The 26,709-nt window shown below is 39.8% G+C and overlaps 2 protein-coding genes and 1 long non-coding RNA gene across 4 annotated transcripts; 1 reads left to right on the top strand and 2 right to left on the bottom strand.

Moving 5' to 3' along the window:
• Positions 1 to 1,699: 1,699 nt before the first annotated feature.
• On the top strand, positions 1,700 to 7,291 carry LOC131246759 (uncharacterized). 2 transcript variants are annotated; one of them, XR_009171491.1, is made up of 2 exons: positions 1,700 to 2,003; positions 5,830 to 7,291. It is a non-coding gene; the product is annotated as an uncharacterized LOC131246759 (long non-coding RNA). The 2 variants fall into 2 exon arrangements; XR_009171493.1 differs by having other exon boundaries at positions 5,572 to 7,291.
• Positions 3,082 to 13,421, bottom strand: LOC131246754 (kinesin-like protein KIN-12B). The gene is made up of 16 exons (XM_058247141.1): positions 12,972 to 13,421; positions 12,305 to 12,442; positions 12,073 to 12,156; positions 11,820 to 11,948; positions 11,665 to 11,724; positions 11,528 to 11,581; positions 11,344 to 11,436; positions 10,134 to 10,229; positions 8,073 to 8,218; positions 7,529 to 7,678; positions 7,322 to 7,451; positions 5,780 to 7,210; positions 5,543 to 5,641; positions 5,311 to 5,463; positions 4,381 to 5,184; positions 3,082 to 3,644 (listed from the first exon to the last, which is right to left on the bottom strand). The coding sequence occupies exons 1-16, from the start codon at positions 13,287 to 13,289 to the stop codon at positions 3,342 to 3,344; spliced, it is 4,188 nt and encodes a 1,395-aa protein (XP_058103124.1). The 5' UTR covers positions 13,290 to 13,421; the 3' UTR covers positions 3,082 to 3,341.
• A 10,161-nt stretch (positions 13,422 to 23,582) lies between these two features.
• LOC131246757 (uncharacterized) lies at positions 23,583 to 24,097 on the bottom strand. The gene has a single exon (XM_058247146.1). The coding sequence runs from the start codon at positions 24,012 to 24,014 to the stop codon at positions 23,802 to 23,804; it is 213 nt and encodes a 70-aa protein (XP_058103129.1). The 5' UTR covers positions 24,015 to 24,097; the 3' UTR covers positions 23,583 to 23,801.
• Positions 24,098 to 26,709: the final 2,612 nt, after the last annotated feature.

Here is a 26,709-nt window from a genome sequence, read left to right as displayed (position 1 = left end):
ATTATTTATTATATCAATAAATTTCAATTTGATCTTTTAAATCAAACATTTCTTCTAAAAATTGATTGCAGAAGTATAAAAGACATCTCCATAAAGATGCAAAAAATCTAGCATCAAAGAAAATCTTCACTGGATGGCAAAGTTTGAATTTATAAAAGGCTAAAAAACCTCTGTTCCTTTTTTCCTTTCACACAAGGAGATAGCCAACATCGGCGCAAGATCCTTAATGAGAAGAACTTCCTCTTCAGAAGGAGGTAAAAGGCATTGCCAAAAATACAATCATAGGAGATAATGATTATTCTTAACAGTTAAATGAAGGGTTGATGACCCAAAGTACATACATTCCAGGTCAAAAAATCTATTATATACAATTCATCAAATAGTAGCAAAATACTTCCTCCAGGAGGAGGTGAATACTTGACACCCCCATCATAGTGTAAAATTCAAGAATACTATTCCAAAGTCCTTCAGGACTTGGAAAATATTCAAATCAAATGCTTTTATTGAGGAAATTTTTCAGAAATTACCTATTAAAAAATCACAATTTCCAATATTATTTCTTTGCTAAAATGGGGAATAGATAAACGTTATAAGCTCGGGTAAATAAATTTTTCTTATGATGGTTGTGTTTATTATAATTATTGAGACTGTAAAGGCTTGGGATATGTGTTTTTCTACCAAAATCATCAATTTAAATACTTTTGGTTTCTCCAGTTTGATTCTTCTTTCAATTATGGCTTTCATGCTTGGTTTTTCTTATGGTGGAAAATTTTCGGAGTAACCTCTTCCTTCAGCCCTTTATCCTAAATTCAAAGAATTTAAAATCAAATTCTTTTCTGTATTAGATAAATTCTATTCTTTGTATTTCTTTGCCTAATCTAACACACAAGCAATAAGAGTCCATATTGCCTATGACTAGCAATTCATGTGCATTAATGCATGGTCAAATGATCTAAATCATACATTTTTTGGGCCCTACTATTGATATAAGTTAACAATTCCCAGGGATTGAGGTCCTTGTCATATGCAGCGGAGCATGCACAATTCCTAGGCCTGAGATGGATGGACAGGAACGTTCAATTATTTAAAATTTATCGAGTTGCAGGTCGCATGATATGATGGACAGTTCAATTCACCCTTTTTCACTAGAGGATTTATTTTTGAAAGGTTCTATTTTCATCGGTAGGACGCCAATTGCCTAGGTACTATGAAAACAAGAAGTTTGTGGATGTAAATTAGGTAGGGACATCCTCACCACCTTGAGCAGTGGTACGGTGACTTGGCAGGATTTCAGGTGGGGCTTTATGCTGGCAAAGATGGGCCAAGTATCCTAAGGCCCATATCTGACAACAAGGCCCAATGACGGAAGACCGTATAAGAAACAAGATGAAGATCACCATCTTCCTCAACTAATCAAAACCTTGAATCCACAAGGCTAATTCTTTCTCGATTACACCACTAATAAAGAAAACATAAGCCCTAATTGGAAATTACTCAAAATAATAAAAATTTCTCTCCAAAACCTAATTTGTCAAAAATAAAAACATCCAAATAAATCTTACCAGAGCATTCCGGCATTATTACAAGCAAATTCTAAAAAAGACAAAAATCTTAAAACTAAAAATTAAAATTAAAATTTCAAAAAACAACAATGAAAACAAAATTTTATAAAAATAGGAAAAAAAATCTTAAATTCACAATTTTGAATCGGAGACCCGCATTTTCTTGCGAAATGGATGAATTCAACTGACATAGCGGTCGATTGGCCCTGAAAGTATTGTTACATGAAGATCGATAGTTTGTGCATTTCATGACGATACCCAGATTAAAAGGTACAGCTGTTTTATGGTCCACACTCCTGAGAGAGAGATAGAGAGGACGCAAACGCCGGAATGGAGTCTTTTATTTTGAAAGAACTTCACCTGTCCATCTCTCTCTATCTCGATCTCTCAGGCAAATCCTCTCTCTCTCTTTCACTTGGAGTGAAGACACGTTCAGCGAAGGTTCTGTTTCCATCACCTTTCTTTCTTCCATTGATTTCCATTTTAATATGTATTCTTTCTTTTTCTTTCGATGATTCTTTCTACATTTTCTGATTTGAATAGAGAAAAAGATAATAGGAAATTTTACAAACAACTGCCTCATTAATCTTGCTTTTATCTTTCTTAATGCCTGGTTGGGTTGGCTGTGCCAGCAAATGGGGGCGGCTCAAGTGGGCCCCTGTGATGTTTATGTGAAATACATCCCAGACCACCAATAGCATTGTAGGTCTAGGTCCCAAAGATCAGCCCCATCCATGATTGTGATTGGAAACATTGTACAAGTCAATGCTCAACGTTGAAACTGTTTCTCTTGGATTAGTTCTCCCATTTTTTAGGTCTAGGTCCCAAAAATCAGTCTCATCAGTGATGAGGAGCACATGATTGGAAATAGTGTTGAAGGAAATGCGCGCCCTCCGAATTATTTCCAAAACTTCGGTGGTCTGTAGGCAGGTGTCCCAACTTTTCCGTGTTTGTGGCCCACTTGAGTTTTAGATCAGCCTTATTTTTGGGGTCATGTCTTAACATTAGCTGGTGCAAATGATGGATGGAGTGGATGTCACACTCACATGATGTGGGCCGCAGTGTTTTGCTGCACAGGCGCCCTGCCCTTGAGCTGGAAGGAAAAACCAATCTCCAAAATGATGCTTCAACCATCCATTTTCTAAACCCACATTAGAAAAACACAAAATAACCAAACCCCGCTCAGAAGCATTGATTCACAGGACCCGCTTGTTTTTCAGAGCAGTTGTTTACCCGATGAAGATTAAAGGTGAAAAATCAATCTCCATGAAGCTCAATCATTTTGTTATTTCAGCATTCCACTAAAGGTCACAAAACCTGCATTTGAAATACATATAACAACCAAGTTTAGCTCCAGAGAATGCATCAGAAGTCGTTGTTTTTGAGCCGCTGAAAGACCTTTTAAGTTGCGGTCCGCACGATGGGGTGAGAGAAGTGAGAACTAATTAGCAAAGAGATCATTTTTCAGGAGTCACCCATTTTTCAGCTGCTGCTTACTGATGAAAATTGAAGACAAGAATCAACCTCAGTAATACTCCAATCATTTTGTTATTTCCACATTCCACTAAATCTTGCAAAACCCACATTAGAAATACATACATATAACAACCAAGTTCTTGGCCCTGAAGCATGGGATCAAGAGGTGCTTGTTTTTCGGCCGCTCAAAGACCTTTCAATCAGCCCTCACGGTCAGCAAGCGATCCCGCGGCTGCCAAGTTGTAGAAAAGATGTCGATTTTACATACATACACGATTCTGCTTGCCTCCCAAGTAACAGTTTCTATATGTTGCATTTATCATACCCAGTAAACCATGACGAAGGCTCAGCTATTCTTGAGAATTCACTGTCTCGCCCATCATATAACGGCTCAAATTCTTGTCTCCACCGTTGATCATTCTCCCCCCCATTGTATCTGGTGGGCACGTCGGCATCATCATACGTGGGTCTCAATGCTTCCTTGGGCAGGCGAGACTCTGCCAGGAACTGGTTCAGAGTGCTGATCTCTCTTTCATGTCTCTTCTTCAACTCATCAATTTCTTGGTGAGCTTTTTCAGCCACTTGCTCCACCAATGTGGCCCGCTTCTGCAAGATGTTGGGGTTGGAAAAATACATTAATACTTAATGCAACTCTAATGTTCTAATCATGCTAATAATACTTGTATGGGCCCCACCACCATCCTGTGAAAAACAATAGCAAATGTAGCGAAATTGACTGGATATGATGCTAATGCAGGATATGATGCAATGTAAGAAACGTCTTATTTTAAACTTCTGTTTTATGGTAGTTATGCAAACGCATGGGCAGGATGTGGGCCAAAGTGAGGAACGCAAGTATTTTGCAAGCAGAAATGGGGTTTTCCTGGTATTATTGAAAATATAGCATTCTAGACAATCTATGGTTTATTGATGTCAATATCATAGATGAGATAGAAACTTTGAAAAGAACTAACCAATGCATTAGAAGGACGGTTTTCTTATAAAGGATTGCCATGCCCAATGCATCTGTTGCGCACGTCTGCACACGCATGCAGAAACACGTTGGCATCTATTAAGCAAACAGCTTTATTAGTTTTATTTATTTATTTTTGGCATTTCTAGCAATCTAAATAGAGCTTTCTACTATGAAAGCTTTTCTGTACTAATCTGTTTCCTTATAAGATGGAAAATGTCATCATGTCGGATTCTCTAGTGTCCTGTCAGACTCCATGCCATGTAATGCACGCTCACACCAATGAAAATGACCACATACACATGCATGCATACACATGAGCATGTTCACACATGCACAGTCACGCAACCAAAAGTTTCAGTTACTCACTTGTGCAACTGCAGCAGCTTCTTCAGCTTCTTTAAGGCGCACGAGCAGTTCGCCAGCAGCCTGTACAGCTTCAGCAGTATCCCTCAGTTGAGATTGAAGTCCTTTGTTTTCGTCTCTGAAGTACCGTCTCTCCTTCTCTCTTTCCACTTTCAAGGCTGAAATTTCAGCAGCAAGGGAATTAATGAACCTAGATTCAGCACCCTTGACTCCTGCTTTTGCGGCTGCTCTTTTTACATCTTCTATCCCATCCGTAATCCTCCGATGCCTTGCAAGCAAAGCAATGTGTTTCTCCTGAAGATCTGCATACTGCTCAAGAATGCGAGCGTGACCCTGCATTGCCATTTGCAGTGCCTCTTTCAGCTCCTCCGAGCATTTCTTCTCAGAGTCGAGCTCTTGCTTCTGTTTTCCTGCAAGAGATTTGCTTGCTTCCAGCTCAAGCCTCAGTTCTTCAGAAAGAGAGATCCATTTGCTCTCTCTCTCAGTCCAACAACGCCTCTCCTGTTCAAATTTTTCCTCAGCGGTTTCTTCAGTAGATTCTGGGATCGTACCAAGAGGAGCTGAAGTGGGTTCACTTGGATAGGTCAACTGAAGCAAAGGACCCTGTTTTCGAGTAGGCATGGGTGAAACTGAAGAGTCTACGTAATACTGCAACTGGCTCCTCAAATGCTGAATTTCTTCCATTAAGACATCCCTCTCGCCCATATCAAAGAAGTTTCGATACCCATCCAGCTCGTCATGAACCCTTTTTAACTCAATTTTTGTCCTAAGCACCTCGGGATGGTTCTCATATTTCTCTCTCAGAAGCTGTGTAGATGCCAAACAACACATTATTAATAGAGCAATTTGATTCTTTTTAAAGATATCAACTAAAGAAACCAATGAAAAACAATTCAAGTCAGACAAAAGACAAAAATGCATAACCTAGCATACCTTGTGCTCATTTGCAAGCGACACAAACTCTTCCTCCATGAAATCCTCTGTGGGTAAAACACCATCCATAAGGGCCTCAAGACGACGGATTTTATCCTCACGTGTCTGTTCAATTATTGCATTGCACTCACGTTCATGCTTGTATTGTTGGACCTGAAACAAACGCCGAAATATCATGAGAAGCAATATAAATAAATGAATAAATAAATCAAAAGTGAAACAAATAACTTACCAAACGGTTTAGTTGTGTAATTTCCGCAGCTTGCCTCGAACAATATTCTTCAAGTGCCATTTCTCTCCTGATGGCTCCTGCCAAGACCTTCTCCACTGCCTGTGGGAGCAAAAAAGAGATGGTTACTCATTAGACTAGCAGAAGCTGCAGAACGGCAACGCAAAAACTACCAGTTGAGAACACATCTCCATGCGCACGTTAATGTGACTCTTATTCTACTGATGGTTTTAAACGTACTTTGGGTACTTGCTTCTTGGATTTTTCAGTAACCTGTGATTCCTCAACAGGTACTAATGGTAATTCGGTAGTATTGTTAGCCTCTTTGTTGCATTCGAGCTGAGGTGTTCTTGTCTTGCAATAACTGCACAAGAATTCTGTTGTATTTTCCAGCATTTCTGGCTCTTCCAGAAGAGTTTGTACACCCACGTCAACCTTCTCGACTGGCAGAAACAGCTTGAGATCCACAGGTTTAAATGAAAACCTAAGAGAAGATAGCCTCAAAGCCGAACTCTGCTGGTGACTGTCGATAATTTGAATACCACGATGGAGGCTAGCTGCCAGGTTTTCGGTTGACATGAGGGAATTCATAATTGGTCGAGAGGAGAGAGCATTGGAAGAACTATTTCTCAGTGACTGTGCAAGAGATGGCTTTGTTCCTGCTGTTAATGTTGATGAATTGATGTCCTTTGCAGCATCTCTCCCAGATGCTGTTAATGTCGATGATGTTCTAAGGCTTTTCCTGCTATTGTGATCTACTCTGGGTGAGACGCTCAATGGTGGAGACCGCAGGACTGGTGATGACTCACATGGTACAATGCTAAGAGAAGTGGGAGAATTCTGAGGTGGATCTTCGACTGTAATATCCGGAGAATCTCCAAGTGCTGGTTTAGAGTCCACCTGCATAGAAGCTTTTTCCTCCACAGGCACTACACATGTGGAGGGTTTTTCGTCCACAGGCCCTACACATGTGGAAGCTTTTTTATCCACCAGCTCTACAGGCTCTGCACATGTGGAGGCTTTTTCGTCCACCAGCTCCACAGGCTCTACACGTGTGGAGGCTTTTTCGTCCACCGGCTCGTCAACTGATCCTCCATTAAGCAAACTACAGTCTGAGGACACCAAAAGCTTTTCCTCAACTGGTTGTCCCCCAGAACCACCGTCAAGTAAACCGGTTGTTGTATGGACCATATGTTTTTCATTGTCGTTACCTTCATGATCTGGGGGATTTAGGATATCAGGACTGGGAAAAACTGGGGCATTTGCAACAGCCTCTTCGTGGCCAGCAGTGATTACGTGCTCATTGACTTGGTCAGAAGCCATTTCTGATTGACAGTCTTCCATATTGACATCAGCCTCTTCAATGTCTTGATTGCTGCCACAAACACTTGTAGGAAAATCCTTCTCCTTTGAAGTTTTCAATCCTTCACAGGCTGTTTCTGACAGGACATGCAGCTTGTCCACATCATGAAACGCAGCTGATTGCAAACCTACTTGAAGACAAAGCTTCTCAACATCTTCCTCATCAATTTCCATCTCCTCATCACTGTCATCTTCCACACGAGGCAATGTTGCCGGACGATTGAGACTCAACCTCAAAAGATTCAAGCTCCTATGTGCATCCCATCCGGTTGAATAAACACCATTGGACTTTATTCTTTGAAGCTCATCCTGTCAACCATATCAAAACACAGCATATTTACATGTTTTAGGGTCAATGAAATTTCAAAAGCAAGATTTGATATCAAAGAACATGCTAGATGTTTTGGGGGCCCACAATACCTTCAGTTGGCGTATGAGTTCTCGCATGGCTTTCACATCATCCTGGGTGACTTCATTCACAACCGCCTTGTTCTTTATGGCTTTTGCACGTTGTGCAAATCTCAAAGTGCTCAATGTTTCACTCTTACAGCTGCACATATCACAAATGAAGAAGGAAAACGTGAGAAAAGGGTGAAACACTCTCGCTGACGGATTAGAAATAATTACCTTTGTGATGGTGAAATAGCACAAATCATTGCCAGTTTTGCATTGCCACCCAATGATTCCTGTAATAAGAATGTCAGCCTGGAATCTCTATATGGAATATGCCTTTGCTTTCCAGATTGGGAAACTTCCGCAAGAATATTTATCAAGTTCCTGCAAGTCCCAGTAAACAGCCATCAGCATAGGAAAGAAAATAAAAATAAAAAATCTTTCCAGCAAGAATGCAACTCTGACAAACACATGCACAATATTGCTTGTTTACATAACAGCAGTAGATTTTAATAAAAGAAACGAAAATCATGTCACATAAAACCCTCTGTTGAATCAGAGCAATACAGTAACTGACCACTTGCACACGCAGATGGAATCCAGTTTTTTGACATTCAAATAGGATTGTGAGATCATAAGAGGCTTGATAAGACTGGATTGTCGCTTGGTATTGTTTATTTTGGATGCTTTGCTTACATCATTTCTAAATAAAATTTAGTAGGCCCTTCAAAACAACAAAGAAAAAATAATCTACATTTTGTGAATAGAAACCTCATACCCAAGCTGAGAAAGGGAACGATTAATATTCCCTGCTTCCTTCAAACGATCTCCTGCCGCACCTGTCAGTTTCTGTCTTTCTGATCCAGCAAGATCAACAAGATTGATTCTGCTGCTCCTCAAACTGCTTAGTCCATCTGCTGTACTCTGTAAGGAAAACAAAAAACATATTAGACTAAAATCTAAATACAGGAATTGTGAATATAATTGAAATTGTCTATATGATAACACACTGCTAACAACAGAAGATACCATAAACACATGCTACACGATGTTCATAACAGGACCGCACAAGTCAAAATCATATGACTCTACTTCCTTTACTTGTTACATTATAATGCATGGCAACATTAACAAACAATGATAACTGATAATACAAAAAATGGTGGTGCAGGAGCAGGCCCTTGACTGTTGTTGGAGGGTCTCAATCGGCCTTCAACCTCAGCTCGATACGCAGAGAAGATACCATATACACATGCTTCGCGATGTTCATAACAGGACCAGACAAGTCAAAATCATACGACTCTACTTCCGCTATTTGTTACATTATAATGCATGGCAACATTAACAAACAATGATAACTGATAATATAAAAACAGTGGTGCAGGAGCAGGCCCTTGACTGTTGTTGGAGGGTCTCAATCAGCCTTCAACCTCAGTTCAATACACAGAAAAGGATAAGGGAAATAATTTCGCCAATAAACTACTAGATTAACAGAGTTAGATCTTACCACACATCAACAATTAGTAGCACACCAACTATATTCAAAGCTTCTCTTGCTTGTATGTACATACCATCAGACAGACCATGCTTGGGTTGAGCATCATACCCAATAGTATTTTGCCAATAAACTACTAGATCGACAGAGTTAGATCTTACCACACATGATAGCATTGTGCCATCAACAATTATTAGCAAGCACCAACGAGATTCAAAGCATCACTTGCTTTGTATGTACATACCATCAGACAGACCATGCATGGGTTGAGCATCGCACCCAATAGTATTATAGGGAGTCACTCCCAAGTCCCAAAGCAAGTGAATCTTCCCGGGCATAAAAACCCCAAAATTTCAAGCGATTATTCATAAAACTATGTACACGCTTATATACTTTCTCTACAGCAAAAGAAACATAATATATTCGTAATTCTCAATTTTAATCATTAATGAAAATTAAAAATAACTAAAGTTTCTCTAAATCCCCTCATAATCATATAGGCTTCTCATAAATCAACTACAACCAATTCAAATGATATCAGAATTTTCTGATCTTGGGATCGTGTGAAAGATATGGGAGGATCTAAAATTTTACGACCTTGGACTCATTTGAAAGCTAACTCAAATTAGGTCCTAAAATGGACTAAAAACAAGCTAGCTCACAATAAGCCCGATTCAATAAAACCGTCAACTGATTTGTGAAAAAAAAAATGCAAATACACCTGTCAAAGCTCGAACTATATCTTCTGCTCAAAAATCAAACACTACAACCACTATGTTAACAGTATCTCACTTGTTAATACCTCGGACCTTTTATGATTTTAGATTGAGTAAATTCCTGCGTGCAACGGGCAAGAGTGGATCTGACTGGTTAAACCAGTGGTTGGACAATGGCTTTGGTCAAGGTCCAGTCTGGGTTTTAAACAATTCCTCATGACCAACTCTTACAACTAATTAAATAACAAACCCTATGCACTTACAGAGTGCGGTTTAACTGCATCACATATAGGTTTCACTAACAGATTGACCAATCCAACCAATTAAGTGGCCAAACTATTGCCTGGACAGAAGATTGGGGCCTAGATCTCTGGTCGGACAGATTGTGGCGGTGCTTGATTTGAATGTCTGCCCTTACTCCTATATGATATACGTGAAATCAAGATATTCGGCTCCACTGTGATTCATACATGCATGAGTAAGAACATTTCTGTACAAACTTCACATTAGAACTCTTCAAATCTGAGACGAAAATGAGATAGAAAAATTTCTTTCCATTTAAAAGCAACTTTTGTCTAACTGCTACTATTAAAAATCTATCCTTGGACAATGAAGAATCAAATATTACCTTGCAACGAGATTCGACAACACAAGTAAAGACACTGTGTGAACGGGAACTCTCTGCATTTATGCTTGTGGAACCAATTCTCCTATTTGCCAATCCCTGCATCAGTATGCATTATCTATAAAGATTGTGTTCATAAAAATTCACGAGATCCAAATATTGTAGATCTTCAAATGTGTAGGGAGGAATAAGAACGACTCTAAGAATTATGTGTATGCATGGAATAAAAACGCAAAAAAGTGAGCAAACTACCAAACTTCTTTCAGAATGATTGGGTTGGATATGTAATCTGGGTGACCTGGGTTGCAATTTACCCACTCAACCATGAAAAATGATGTACATTAAAGAGACATAGTGCGGAAAACAATTTTTAAAATTTTTTAAAATTTAATTCGATCTGTCCAAAATCTATATTTTCTGAAGGAACTATAATAACTTCTCTAATTGTTCATGCGCATAAATGAGTAAATTCTGCATGTGAGTTTGAAACATTCAACTAAAGCTAACAATGGCAAATTGGAAATAATTTAAAAAGCCACCACAAATAGCATATTATGCAGGCAACCATTCCCCAGTATGACAAAATGTCTCCTAACAAAGACTATATATTGAAATCATTAAACACATGTATGAGGATGACGATACAAGAGTGATAAGAGCCTGTGGGGAGACTAGTGAGTTTCCAGTAGCAGTGGGTCTTCATCAGTGGTTGGCTTATGCCCTTTTGCACTTATTAATTAATAGATGAATTTACTGCTAGTGCCCAATATGAGATCCCTTAGTGTATGTAGTATGCAGATGGCATGGTGTTAGTCAAGATTCCAAGGTCTAAAGGCTTGAAGTTGACAGAAATAAGACATGGTATTTGGAATACAACTTTATAAACATTTTTCACACAAAGTTACTTTGTTCATATAGAGAGTAGAAATGGATTCAATGAAAACTGATGTTTTAGAAATTTGTGGATCTAAAAAAAAAACAACAACAACAACAACTTTCGGAGTACTAAATCCACATAAAATGTAAACTATATGGGCTGATGGTTCTTACAACACCCCAGCGGATATAGACTAGAATTGACATTTATTGGTTTCGTTGCAATTAAATAACACTAGCCAGAGCACATACGCATTTCTCTATATCATAAATTCATAATAACAAGACAAACTCATAAGCAATAAAGCAAGCTAAATGTTTTCATCAACAACGACACCTTTATTAGAAGCTGACTTAGGTCCTTCATTGTACAGACATACTCCTCAGTCAAATTGTCAACATACACGCCAGACTTGACATCTTCTCTAATCTGAATAGGCCAACCCAAAACATAAGGAGACCATGATAGCTAATAGAATGATTAAAAAAACATAATTCAAACAAATAGATGCAACTGTTACCTGAAGGTTCTTTTGATTTGGATCCAATAAGTCAGTGATTTGTTCATTATAAATCTGTCATATAACAGTGTGAAGAATTATAACATAAATGTATTTAAGGAAATCAAGCATAGAAAGGAAAATAAAAACTGCAATACCTCCAAAAATGAACAGCGGCATTGATAATTCAACTGTTTGTCAGCTTGCTTAACTTGCTCCTGAAAATGAAATGCAAGAGGTCAGATAATGGTAATGTAACATGGTCTGGATGATGTGATTAAGCATGGTTTGAAGTTAAGACAGTAAAACCTACTTCATTTATTCGTGCAAAAAGTCGCTCAAAGACGCGGGGAGTTAAACCCTTCTGATGATTACTTGACGGAGTATCTTCAACCAGGGCATTCGGTGGTCCCCACATGGTATATGTCTTTCCACTTCCAGTCTTAACCATTAAATAACATCAACATGATTAATTTGATCCTCCTCAAGAAAAGCTAAATTAAGCCTTTGAGAAAATAAAAAGCTATGGAAGTAATACAAGTTTTCAAATTAGGAAGATTGAATACCTGTCCATATGCAAATATGGAACTGTTAAACCCAGCCAAACAGTTTTCAACCAGCGGCATGCCTACAAGCTCAAATATATCATGCTGATCAAAATGAAAATGACAAGAAGTTAGAGATTCTTCATAAGCGAAATGTATAAATTTTTTGGTTGCATTTAATTGTCAATTATCATGAATTACTAAGAAACAAAGGTGAATGATTTAAATAAATAAATAAATAAATAAAACCCACCTGGGTCGAATCTGTGTCAGCAACCGAGTCAAACGTGAAGACGTGATCTAGGATGGACAAGGAATTAGTGGAAATCTTCTGCACTATCTGTTCCCCTTCTTCCTCTTCCTTGTTTGAAGGCCGCATACGAACTATTACCTAAACCAGATAGAAAGAAAAATAAAGAAATCAAAGTAAAATACAAATATCAGTCTGACTGTTTGGCAAGTTGGGAGAAAATGGGTATTATAAACTGATTGGCCCAAATTACAAGCAGTTGGATTTGGGCTAGCATTTTTTAATGTGGGGCCCATCTTCCAGGGATCCAGATCTTTATCTGACAAGCCTCATCATGCACTAGACAATGATCCAGCCATCCAATCTCGGACAAATGGTTCTATTCTCATTTAGTCATCCGTTTGAAGGCCAATTATATAATGGCTAGGACTGTCCAACTGGGAGTTCTTTTAGCCATCATCCTTCATCAACTGCAGTGCCTGCAAGACCAACGGTCTGATCCCTGAAAGGCAGGCCTTGTGTGCACGGAATACAGATCTAAATGAAAACAATGTAGTTCGGGTTGAGAATTATACATTTTCTGCTCTCAAATTTCTGATTTTTGGCCTCGATTCTCAAAACATCCAATTCCAAGATTGTGAAACGAAAGAGGGGTAAGAAACAAAGATACCTGCACACCAGAATCAGCGGACGCTAGGGCTCCATTGTCAATAGCAGTTTCAGCACTCAATTTCCGTTTGAGAGGATTTGGTGGCGGCCGCGGGGGAAGCGGGCTTCTGATCTTTGCTGCAGGGGACGGCTTTGATGCGGGAGAAGGCGATGGGAGTGAAGGATCTGCGATCGTGTTTGGATCGACATTTTCCAATCCAGATCTCGGTCGGCGGAAAGGTTTCTGGTGCTTCTGAGAAGGGGGGTTTGGGGACTGAGGGTTTTCAGATGACGAAATCCCTCGCGGGATTCCGTTCCTGGGATTCGAAGAGCTCTTCATTGCAGCAGAAATGGCGAAAAAGACAAGATGAAAACCGTAGAAACCCTAGAAATGGAAAGAGAGAGAGAGAGAGAGAGAGAGAGAGAACCAAAAGAGCCGTTACGAGAGAGGCAGACAGAGGGTTTCGATTTTGAAATCTATGCCATGGAGGCTCGCCCTCTTAGAGACTCGCCCCACCTGCTTGCGCTGCTACTCCACTCAATGATCCAGACCGTTCATCTGGAAGGGCCCACTGAATTAAGTGAAAGTTCCAACTCACCAGCTATCTTCACCGTTCAACCAAAGGCGAGTCAAAAACTCTCTCTCGGTTGTTGTTTTCTACTCATCTTTTAATGAACAGGGCAATCTTTAGTAATCACATCTTTCATGTGGCCCAAATGCGCTGGGGCCCTCTAAATAAACCGTTTGGATCATATATAGTGAGCAGAAGAGACCGGTAAAGTCTCACAAGTTACAAAACTGTGGCAACGCATCTACCAAACACGTGGCATACTTGATCGCAATACGGACGGTCTAAATCGCAGCCCACATTTTGGCCGGAGCACAGCCACCGAAACAACAGCGGTTGGATTATATCTACCATCTGACCTCATTAAATTTTGAGTGCTGACCAATTTCTTCCCAACCACCCCTTTGATGACCATCAATTTCATGACAATCTAGTCAGTGCGGTCGTATGATCCGGACTGTCCATTTGGTAGGACACACGTTAGACAGGAACTCCTCAAATATGGTAGCGACCAAATGCTTCTTTTTCCCCAATTGGGTGGCTATGAACATCTGATTTGTGGGATCTTTTAACTGTTGACCATCCACGGTATGGGGCACTCGATGGATGGTTCCGATCCACGGTTCCAACTTTTAGTAGTGAAGAACAGAAAATGTTCGACATCTATATATCACATGGGTAGTGTGACAGGGAGGATTATGCGGTTCTCCAAGGACCCGAGTGTAAGATTCCCTGAAACACTACTAGTAGCAATTTGTAAGCCCCGCCATGATGTACGTGTATTATCCATGCCGTTGATATACTTTTCCAGCATGAGCTCAAAATGAGTCAGATCCAAATCTTAGGTGGACCACACCACAAGAAACTATGGTTATTGAATGCCCACCATTAGAAATTTCCTAAGGGCCACGGAAGTTTTGGATTAAGCTTATGTGATGTATAGCGGTCCCATACAGTTTCAATGCCAAGATGGATTAGAAAAGGCCCGGTCGACACATAAGTGATCTAGATAGTCACACTTTAAATCAAGCATATCTCGCAATAAAAAATGAGTTATCGAACATAAATTATATAATTTTAAGGTAGGACAGGCTATTTTAGCCACTCAACCCCCATATGTTGGGTTGCGCAAGCAGGATTTGCGAAATATCATCAAATCGACAATTATTTTCTTTTTTAATTCCATTTTTATTATAAATAGTAAGCTTTAGTTTAATTATATCTCTTTACCAGTTGGGCTTTAAGAGTTGCGCGAAAGTGAAAAGTACTTCAAATAATTAAGATAATAATTTGGTGAAGCCAAATAGGACACTTACTATTTTGGCCAAACACCTTGCACATCGGTGGAAATCATGATTGTCTATAAATAGTAAGTTGAGTTTTACTTGTATTTTGAATATGTAATGTCTCCCTTTGCTATCCTTGTTCAAAGGGTTGTGAACTTATTTATTTTATTTGTCAATCAATTTTGCATTTTATAAAATTTATTTTTTCTTTTCTTTTTTTATCTCATGGATTTGAGCAATTTCAACGAGGATTTTAGAAAGTTTTGACAATCAATTTTGCATTTTATAAAATTTATTTTTTCTTTTCTTTTTTTATCTCATGGATTTGAGCAATCTCAATGAGGAGTTTAGAAAGTTACGTGGATTCGGAACAATTATTCTCTTGAGGAAGACGGAGCTTGACTTCATGTCCTTACTTGCGTCATCATGTGACCTATTGAATATATTGGGTGACACATAAACGCTGCAATGCCTTATTAACAAGTTGAATGGCAAATAAACATTGCTCCAGTGGTAGACTTTTGGGAGTTTCAACACCAGGTCAAGGGTCCGAGTACCTATAGGTGGTGAAATTCCACTACAATGTGAGTGTGTGGATGTGTGTGTAAGTGTGTAAAAAATAATAATAATGATAATAATAATTGCTGAATGGCAAATAAACATTCCATGTAGCCCTAGGAAGTTTTTAACTGTAGCCATTTAATCGCCATTGTTTCTTGTAGTGTAGTTTGCTTGAGATTTATATCTGCCTCATTTTTTGCTCATGCTCTAAAATGAGCTGGAAATGGAAGGACGGCGTGGATAAAACACATGCATCGGTGGGCCTAGAGAGCACCCTCCAGGAGCGAGAGTCACTAGTGGTGGTGCTAGTACGCAGTCCGTGTCCGTTAAGTGCTCCTCATTGCATCTGTTCACTTTGGACAATCCAATCCATTGATCTGAACTGCCCATTATGTGCCGAAGACATTACATGGGCTCTATGAAAATCCATACTAATCAGATGATGTAATCTATCCTTTATTTGGCCTTTTTTTAATAGCCATTCATTTTCCAAGCCATGGATGGGACTGTTAGAATTTCCTAACAGAAGTGATTCTTCATAATCATAAGCATTCCATGATGGGTCCTAAAAAATGGATGGATCAAAAATTGGTTAGTGAACCTTTTTTTTTGGAATGATCTTGACCGTTATATTAAAGGCTATTGATCAAATGGTCGTATTTGTCTTATCACTTTGATGTTTTGATGGTAATCCTTGAAATGTGTATTGGAACCAATGGACGGTCTAGATCAATGGATTGGATTGTGTGGATGCCCCAGTGCAACTAGGAGCACTTTAGGTAACAGTGTTCTGAGAGCACTGGAGCATTACTCCGATCTTAGTGGCATTTTCGATATTTTCAGGAAAAACGAGCCATTTTCTATCTTTATTTGAAATCTGATTCTTCCAGACGTTGGGATCTGAGCGTCCGTCTATTTTTCACAGCTTGCACGCACGTGACCCTGTTTATTATTATTATTATTATTTGAAGTGCAGGTCCGTCCATCACATGGCCATGGATCGCCTAATGATGGATTTTCAAGGGACGCGGATCAAGTGCGGTGGTGTGTCGGGCGCTGTGGGGCCAACGTGATATATGGGTTCTATATCTACGCCGTCCATTAAGATGGTTTAGGGCATGAACCCAAAAATGAAGTTGATGAGAAGCTCAAGTGGACCACATTACAGGAAACAATGGTGACCATTAAAAACTTCACGGGGCCACAAAAGTTTTGAATCAGGCTGATATTTGTGTTTTCCCTTCATTTATGTCTAAGATAGCCTTATGAACAGGTTGGATGATAAATAAATATTATGGTAGGCCTTCAACGGTGGTGTCATCATCCCACTGTTTACTGTGGTGTGGTCCACATGAGCTTTGGGTTTGCTTCATTTTTTAATTCATGCCCTAAGATGAGCTTTGGGTTTGCTTCATTTTTTAATTCATGCCCTAAGATGAGCTTTGGGTTTGCTTCATTTTTTAATTCATGCCCTAAGATGAGTTGGAAAAACGGATGGACAGCGTGGATATTAAACACATATATCATGATTGGGCCCCATGGCACCAACACATCACTGCTAGGGTGCACCACCTAATCCGCGTCCATTTTGAGGCCCAGCCAGCCCCCACATAGGATGTTTTGCTTGTACATTGGACGGTGGTAGAGGAGTACTCGGATTGCTCCCCCACGAGTTTCCTTCAATCCAGACTGTCCATCTTGTGGACCACCCTACCATCACCAATTAGCAAAATAACACTCTTTCCAGTAATCTAGCATTTTGCTGAGGGGTACCACCCCACTAGGACCTAGCTAGAGAAGGACGGTCCTGTCAGGGCCCCCATGGGGCCCACCGTGATGTATATGGTTTATCCACGTGGTCCATCTATTATGATGGATCATTTTAGGGCATGAGCCCAAAAACCCGCCACAAGTGGGTACCTACCGCTAACTGAGAGCCAGGTGGAACTTTCATGAGATCCAACCTGTCCATCAGGTATGGTTGTTCATGTTCACCTGGGAACCCAAAAATCATGATGATCCAAAACTCAGGTGGGCCACATAAGAGAAACAATCGGGATGAGATGTCATCATTAGTTTTGGATAAGGCCCACCGTTGTGTTTGTATGAAATCAAATCCATCGAGATAAAAGGACTACCCAAAAATCTCAGTATTTGAAAACTCAAGTGGGCCATACCATGGGAATTTAGAGGTTTTTATGTAATTTTAAACCAGTCGAGTGTTGAAACAACTTGATTTTTGAGATCCAGAGGCTCAAAAGGGGTGGCCCACTTCATGGAAAGGGTAGATTTTACGCACAATAAATCGTTTCACGACGTTTAAGGACGAAGTCCTTAAAAGCCAGCATTATGCTGGAATTGGATTCCACAATTTTTCAAGAGCACTTCTGATAAGAGAACTTTTGATATTTTATGAATGTCAGTGGGCATTTTAAATAAATTCAGGGTTAAAAATAATAAAATGCTTCAGAATTCACCCGCAAAAACCTTTAAATGTTTATGTTTTACCTGCTAAAAGTGATAACAAATGACATTTTTACCCTAGCAATTAGTTTGAAAATTTGTTGAAATTATAAGATATGAAAAGGATTTTTACCAAAAGCAAAGGTATTTATGTAATTTAGCAAAAAAAAAAAACTTGCAATTGCCCACACGTAAAGAGTGTGTTTGGAGCATGTGCAACCAAGGTTTCCGTAGGGCCCAGCGTGATAGATAGGTACATCTGTTGCATTTACTCATGTTATGACATTGGACCAAAACTTTTGAAAATCTGAATATCGAATGAGCCCATAAAATAAGAAAAAGTTGAGATGGTTTGTTCATCGCGAAATCCGTCAAATGCTTCTTTCTCTGGGCTGTTTGGATTGCAGTAAATGGAGGCAAATGACGGAAATTGGGAGTAAATGGAGGTAAATGAAATAAAATAAAGTAAATGCATGGAAATGAAATGAAATAAAGTAAGCCTGTAAATGAAATCCTCCCTCTAGAGAGGATGTGGAAGCAAATGGGATGAAATGCCTTTTTGAGCTTTTTTAGAGAGCCGTGAGTAAACAAAGGTGCCACTATGCACATGTCCACTATAAACGCACCACACAAATGATAATCCAAAACAATTCAATTATCAGCTACATCACTAAAATCACACCAATTGAATGATTCAAGCCGTCCAAAGGTTGGCTATCTAAATGGGCGGTCAAAAAACATTTGCAACTTATTTGCGATCTTTACATTTGCAACCAACCCAAGGCTCAAAATTTCCTCATTTTTTACCAAAGTATACTAATTACAATCATTCTATTAAATATCACATATGTACACTAATTTGGGATATTAAAGTTGATTTGGAATATCATGTATGTTCCTGGGAATATGTTGAAAAATTCAAACGCATTCCAATTCCTCATTTTTACTCACATCCAAACAAAATAAAAAAAAAATTGGATTTCAAATGCATTTCATCTAATCCCATCCAAACACAATTGAGTAAGCCATTTACTCCTAATTCATGTACCTCTAATTCCATTTCCCATTTACCTCCATTTACAATCTCCCACGCGAGACTGTATGTAGCCTCATCCTTTCCCCTTCAATTCTCTCCTTTTTTTCTCTCCCCTGCCGTCTCTCTCCCTTTTCCTCTCTCCATATGTGTTTCATGTGCCACACCTCTTGTAGAGAGGATCGAGATTGGAGAGTACTATTCATCGAGGTAGTGGGACAAGAGTGAGACAAACTTATACAAAGATGGGCTGCAAATCATTCACGCCATGAAGAACCCATCATGGACGGGCCACACCCAATATCTACTATTATAGATGATCCTAACCATTGGCTTGGTGGCTTGTAAATGGGAAAAACCATCCAATGGGCCATGCTTAACAGGGAGAAAAGATGGGTGTAATCAGATGGCCAAGATCATCTGACCAGGGAGAAAAATGCAGCAAAATTGGAACCCATCCAAGTGCACTGCAACTAAAACAACATACAATTCCAAGATAACTAACAAACACCAACAAACCCCATCTGCATATCCAATACAAATCATAGCAAACCCCATCTGCATCTGCAAAAGCAGCAAATGTAAATTCAATGATGGCCCGCCAGCAGGCCAATGTGGTGACCAAACAGAAACGAAGGACAACCACTCCATCTCCTAAAAGATTCCAATCAAAATTCATATCTGTGCCAAAAATACCTTTTCGAGCAAACAGAAATGCAATTCAGCCATGGCGACAAACCAACATTATTTTCCCTCAGCAGTCCATAAACATCATGCCTGTATACATACATGGGTGATGAATAAAACAGCTGGAAATGCTTGACTATTTACTTGGAAGCTTCGATGGTCTCCGAATGTAGCAACAGCTAAGGCCATGGCCATGATTATTGAACAACCAGAATGTGCTGAGATCATGGCCAATGTGCTTGTCGATGCCTGATTCCAATAGAGTCGTCATACACATCTCCAACCATCCATCAATGGTGGGTGGGAATCCCAACACATTTCAACAAACTAGAGAGGGCAAATGCTAAATAGTAGGCCTATGGGAAGGGTCTAGAGTCTAAAGCCTTAATAGAATTTAGACAGAGCACTTGGAATGCAACTTTAGTAAGAATAGTAATAAAGGTGAATCAGTTCATTTAGAATCAACTGTCAAGAGATGGCATAAGACATTTTTTCTTATTTGGCAATATTCTTCAAAAGGATTGGGATATTGAAGGGGATATTTCCAATAGAATCAATGCCAGGTAAAGTGGAGATTAGTGTTGCAATTTGGATTTGGGTAGATGCGAACCTCACTGACGCTACCTAAGTTTGGCTCCGGTTATCAGGGTCCTTGGGTCGAGTTAGGGTCAGAAAACACCAACCTGGTTTGAAATCTGGTTGAGTTCAAGTTAAGCAAATTCAGGCTGGGTTTGGATGGGTAGGGAATAATCACATGTATATGGGTCGGTTTGCACCGGGCCATGTTGGGTAGGTTTTGGGTCGAGTATAGAGGAATTCAGGTTGGATTTGGGTTGGGCACCTTGAGTTAGAATTTGGATCATGTCAGGTTGCGGGTTGGGTCCTCTTGAAATTGGTCAGACATGGGTTCAACTCAAACAGTCCCAACCCGCCCAAGTTGCACGCCTAGTAGAGATTTAACATTCGGATGCCTGCAATTTATCATTATAAGACTGATATTCGACCAAGAAGCAACCCGAGCAAAGATTGAATTTGCAGTCTCGGGCTGGTTAGTTGAGCTTGAACATACAGTGTAGTGTGAGTGTGTAATCCAGGGTTCCATCCTTGGTTGTCTTACCTTATAAACTTTAATAGTACCAGAAAAAGATTGAGTTTGCAAATGTGAGGGTGTTGATTGTTGAGATGGATGTATGGAAGACCAAGAAAGATAGGATTAGTTACAGTGTCTAAGCAGCCTTGGAGTGGTTCAAACCAAATAAGCGAGGGAAAAAAAAAAACAGACGGAGATCAAGATTAGATGGTTTTGTCATGTGCAACAAAGACAAAGAACAACAACCATTGTAAGGGGAGCAAGGATTAAGATTGAAGGCTTGAAAAGATGATGATAACACCTTTGAATAGAGATGGGATTAAGTACCACAAACAAATCTGGAAAGACGACCTTAAATCATTGTGACAAATATTGTTGAGATTTTTTAAAATATCATGAGAAATTCACCGAATGATACTATCACGGTATCATTGTGAGGTTTTCAAAATCTAGGTGGATTTTAAAATACTGCATTTTTATTGCCATATTAACTCGAAATTTTGTAAAAATATTTTTTATGTAAGTATATATTTAAATTTTATTTAATAATTAGCAATAAATATTTTTATTTTGGTGAGATGTTTACTATAATATCCCCAGAAAAACCTCAAAATCTGATCATCTCCTGAGAAATTTCCCATCTGCGGAAATGTTGGGACAAGGCTATGAAAATGATGATAATACTAGTTTCATGATAACTTTTGAGGTCTGAGGTATCAATTTCTGCCCTCTATCCGAACAAGTTTTCATCAAATTCTATAAACATTTTAAATACCAAGTTACTTGTTCGGATAGAGGGCAGAAATGGGTGATGTGCGACTAAGGCAGGTCAGGTTAGGTTGATAACCTGACCTCAAGAGGACCCAACCCAATTTCCAGACTGAGGTGCGCAACCTGAAGCCAACCCAAATTCCTCCGTACTCAATCCTGAACTGACCTGAACCAACCCAACCCAAATACATGTGACTATTCCCAATCCAACCTACCCCGGCCTGAATTTCCTCAACCTGAACCCAACCCCATTTGAAATCAGGTTGGAGCTTTTTAAATGTAAACCCGACCCCAAGGCAAAGGCACAATCCACAAGGGGAGATGGGCCCAAGGCCAAGGCGCTACATGCTATCCGAAAGAGGAGGGGCATGTGGCCCGAGGCGGAGGCACAATGCGCTGGGAAGAATAGATAGAGAGAGAGAGAGAGAGAGAGAGAGAGAGAGAGAGTCCACAAGGAGCTAGAGAGAGAGTCCCACAAGGCAGCTCCTTGTCACCCATGCTCATGAACATCTTTATCCAGATGTTTGATTCAAAAATGATCAAGTACCCCGGTACTGCAATGAAGAGATTATTCTTACACGATCAGACTAAACACGTTACGAACCAACAGATAGTAAACAAACAACAATACAGATGCATCTGTTCTGTTAAAATACCAATTCGGATCACAATTTGAGCACACCCAAACATGCCCAAAAATTGCAACTAATAGCCGCAAAACCGAATTGCAGCATTCAGTTGCCAGTGAAGAAATTGTTCTTGCACAATCTGACTAAAGACAATATGAAGCAACAATGGTAAGCAAACAACAACACAGAAATCCATCCGACCATCGAAATATGCATTGCCAAAACACTAAAATGTTGATTCGGATTCGCAATTTTGGATACATCCAAATGCGCCTGAAGATCACAAGTAGAAGACACAATACCCAACTGAAGCAATCAATTCCCAATGAAGCAATTGTTCTTACACAATCAGACTAAACACATTATGAACCAACAAACAGTAAACAAACTACAACATAAAGAAATGCATCTGTTCGGCTAAAATACCAATTCGGATTACAATCTGGGTACACCCAAACCTGCCCAAAAATCGCAAGTAGAAGCCCCAAAACCCAACTCAAGCAATCAGTTTCCAATGAAGAAATTGTTCTTACACAATCAGACTAAACACAAAATGAACCGACAAACGGTAAAGAAACAAAGACACAAAGAAATGCATCCGAAATATGCATTGTCGAAATGCTGAAATGCGAATTCGGACGGCAATTTTGGGTACATCCAAACATGCCCAAAGATGGCAAGTAGAAAACACGATACCCAGCTGAAGCAATCAATTCCCAATGAAGAAATTGTTCTTACACAATCAGATTAAACACATCATGAACCAACAAACAGTAAACAAACAATAACATAAGGGTTTGGATACCTGTAAATGGGGCAAGTTGTGAATGATTTAAAGGGAAATCATTTACACCGCGAATTTACCCCCATTTCATTTACAGGCAAAAAGGTGGGATTTCATTTACAGGCTCTCCATTTACAGCCTACCGGCTATATTTTCAAATATTGGCTCCCCATTTACAGTACTTAAACAATTTACAGGCGATCCAAACACAAACAATCATTTACCTGTAAATCATTTACAGCTTACAGCCAAACAGGACATGCTGTAAATGGTTTAAACCTGTAAGCTTACCTCCCTCTCTCTCAAAGGCAGCTGATCTTGCTACCGGCCCCCTTTCCGGTGAGCATTTGAATTCGTGGGCCCACTTCTATGGCTCACCTAATGCTTGATTTTATGTGGGGATCAACCCTAAGCTTTAGTGAGATGGGCTTAACCCAATGATCCACTTTAAAATCTACTCTTATATGCCATTTGAATGTTTTTTAAGGAATTACTTCTCTAAACTATTTAGGGGTGAATACCCTATTACAGGATATAAACCATTTACAGGCTATCCAAACACTGTAAATGATTTACAAGTACAGTTTAAATCCAAACAGACAGACTGTAAATCTGTAAATGATTTACAGGTAAATCATTTACAATTTAAACCATTTACAGGCATCCAACCAAACGACCCTTAAATAAATCCATCCCTTCATCCCTTCCACTACAATGGCAAATCAGTTCATGATTTGGGTACATCCAAACGCCCCAAAAATTAAAAGTAAGACACAATACCCAACTGAAGCAATCAATTCCTAATGAAGAAATTGTTCTTACTCAACAAACAACAACACAGAAAAATGAGTGCTTCCAACAACGATCCAAATTACCAAAAAAGAAAAAAAAGAAAAGAAAAGAAAACTAAGAGAAATCTTGGAAAGATAGCATTACAGAGAGAAACAGATATTTGAATGGAGAAATGGGGGAAATGGGGTTAGGAGCCAATGTACATGTGAACGCCGATGGCGAGCAAGAAGATGGAAATGAGAGCGAAATAGATGATGGAATGAACAAGGATGGAGACGCCGCTCGTCTGGAAGTTCCCACACTCTATGAATCGGCTTCGACCAGGTAGCTGGAAGAGCAGACCCGGTGTCAGCAGTATAAATAGAACCACTGCTACGAAAACTGGGCCCCAGTCCGCCATTCTCTCCTCTCTCTCTCTCTCTCTCTCTCTCTCTCTCTCTGTGTGTGTGTTTGGTGTTAATAATCTCTCTCGTTCTGTATATGTTTGCAGCTGAGATACCACGCGCTAGTTACCTACCGAAAGCAGATTGCCTGATGACCCTGACTTCACCGACCCCGCGGTGCAGGACCCTGTGGCGCCCACGGTGATGCATGTGTTCCACGCGGAGACGGATTGGCTGCTCCTCCTGCCACCAGCCCGGTGGCTGGTGGTTGGTGCTCTGTGGGCCCCACCATGATGTATGTGTTTCATCCATTCAGTTCATCCATTTTTACATATCATTTTAGAATGGATCCCAAAAATGAGATGGATATAAATCTCAGGTGGACCACACCACAGGAAAACAGTATTGATTGGATATCCACCATTAAAATCCTCCTAAGGCCCACTGTACTGTTTATTTGATATCCAACCTGTTGATTAGGTCATACAGACCCAAATGAAGGGAAAAAACAAAGATCAGCTTGATCCAAAACGTTTATGGCCCCCAAAAAGTTTTTAATGGTCTACCTTCATTCAACACTCTTTCCTGTAATGTGGTTCACTTGAGATTTAGATATACCTCATTTTTGGTATCATAGCATGAAATGATCTAGGAAAATAGATGCACGGCATGGATGAAACACATACATCATGGTGGGCTCACAGAGCACCGACCATCAGGCATCAGCTATTGGCTGGTGGCCGGGGAAGTAGCCAATCCGTTTCCGTTCCACGCCGTCCATCCGTTTTTTCCTAGCTCAACGGTGTAAGTGATTATCTCCGCACCATAAACACACTCGTACAGTCCCGCACATAATTTGGTGTGGTCCACTTGAATGTTGGATGTGTTTCATTTTTGAGCCCCTACCGTAACTTGATACCAGAAAAGGGATGGACGGCGTAGATAAACAGATGCACCAGGGAAAGCCCCACAAAGATCTAATTGGACGGTTTATTGTTAGAGCAGGGTCGGACGCAATCCGCTTCCAGTAGTGGCAGGCTCACATCAGGGTAGGCCCCACCACCGTGGGGGTCGGTGGTGGAGGCTCACTTTTAAATCCGTGTCCGGTGGTGGGTCCGCATCCCTACCCACCCTGGTTACTTTTAAGTGAGAAACAACTACTTGGACATTAAATCCAATCCCAGTACCTGAATTGTGATAAGCTCCTCTCCATGCGAAGCGTTAGATGAGTGGATTGGATGGCACATGCATGTGAGTGTAAACTCAAACACAACTCAGGCGATTTTAGTACTGGAAATCTGGAATTTACTATGTTAACATTTCGCCCCATCCAAATGTCGATCAACCTTATTTTTAGGCCCCGGTCGATATAAGGGTAACTCGCCTAGTGGACGGATAGATCTCATCCATTTCCTCCAACATCAACGAAAGTAAAGCCCTCATGTCCCTATGAAAGTCACACAAGCAATTTGGCTGAGGTGAGCATGCCAAGGATTTTGATAGAAATTGTATCGATGACATATATTAACTCAAGTTAACCCATTAAAGTTGTGGGAACCACTCTTGCTGAGTCACCATCTCAAAATCTGATTTTTTCAACAATGCTACAGTGACTCTTAGACAATTGTATATTAAAATAAGATCATTGGAATTTTTTTCCATTCTTAAATTATTTATCAATGTCATGTTGGATATGAGCCTGGGGTGTCCACTTAAGAATAACCAAGGGTGGGTATATTACACATTTTATTTTATTTTTAACTTTTTGAATTCCCTTAATTTGCCATTACTTATGCATGCATCAGTGGTATACTCATAAGAGTTTCATGATAAGGTCAATTGAATTACAAAAATAAAATAAATAAATAAAGCTCCGTTCATTAAAGAGATTTTTATTATTTTGTCTACCTTACTTGACTCTAAAGAATTTAAACTATTGAACCGATTTAATGATCAGTAGTTAGGCAGATTACATGTAATGAACCATTCATCTCCAGCTTTCTATAAAGTTCATGCGATCATGTAAACCATCAAACCATCTAAGCCGTCTTTCATGTCTGGAAATCCTTGCTCAGAAAATCAACTGTTTTTTATTTTTTTGTCTTTTAACCTTTTGCTATGTACCACCCTCTATGTCCCGCCCGAGGTGTGAAATGGCCTAATTTTTGTTAGATTATCCTAAACAGTGTATCTCACTTGATGGATAGATCAAATCTCATATGCACGTGTCACATTATCGCACATGCACCCACGTGTGAATGTGTAAGGCTCCACAGTATAGATTGAGATGCACTGGAACGGACACCCTCTAAGGCATCTCCACCGTGAGTTCCATCAAACCAACGGTTATGATTTAGGTGTCCTCAGTAGCTGAGTTCATGTAGGTGGGACCCGCAAATCAGTGATACAAAACTTCGTTGAGAGGGCAGCGCCATGTATGGATGGACCATACCTTAGTAAAATTCTCCCAAGCTGGAGCATTGCAGTCCTACAATCGTTGCAACAACGATGCGTGCTCAGTGGGAAGAAGGAGAAAAATGGATGGCTAGTATCTTCCAATCTGGTATCTTTTTGGAGATTTTTCCATCCATAGTGAGGCCAGATAAATCAACGGTCAGGATCATTGCAAGCATGTGTCCCACGTGACCTTAAGGCCCAACCATTCTAATCATGCAATTCCAGGAGTCTCACTCTCCTTCCGACCTGATTAGG

Source organism: Magnolia sinica, chromosome 5 (assembly GCF_029962835.1).
Source record: "Magnolia sinica isolate HGM2019 chromosome 5, MsV1, whole genome shotgun sequence".
Classification (NCBI taxonomy): Eukaryota; Viridiplantae; Streptophyta; class Magnoliopsida; order Magnoliales; family Magnoliaceae; genus Magnolia; species Magnolia sinica.
Note: the sequence above shows the minus strand (reverse complement) of the source record. Positions and strands in the feature narration are given on the sequence as shown.

What these genes read in the sequence shown, in the direction of transcription:
- LOC131246754 (XM_058247141.1), bottom strand. Translation starts at nt 13,289, where the DNA reads ATGAAGAGCTCTTCGAATCCCAGGAACGGAATCCCGCGAGGGATTTCG. An exon ending in GCCGCTGTTCATTTTTGGAG is followed by an intron (nt 11,582 to 11,664) that starts GTATTGCAGTTT and finishes GTTATATGACAG; the next exon opens with ATTTATAATGAACAAATCAC. An exon ending in CCAAGAAGCAAGTACCCAAA is followed by an intron (nt 5,642 to 5,779) that starts GTACGTTTAAAA and finishes TTGCTCCCACAG; the next exon opens with GCAGTGGAGAAGGTCTTGGC.
- LOC131246757 (XM_058247146.1), bottom strand. Translation starts at nt 24,014, where the DNA reads ATGGCGGACTGGGGCCCAGTTTTCGTAGCAGTGGTTCTATTTATACTG.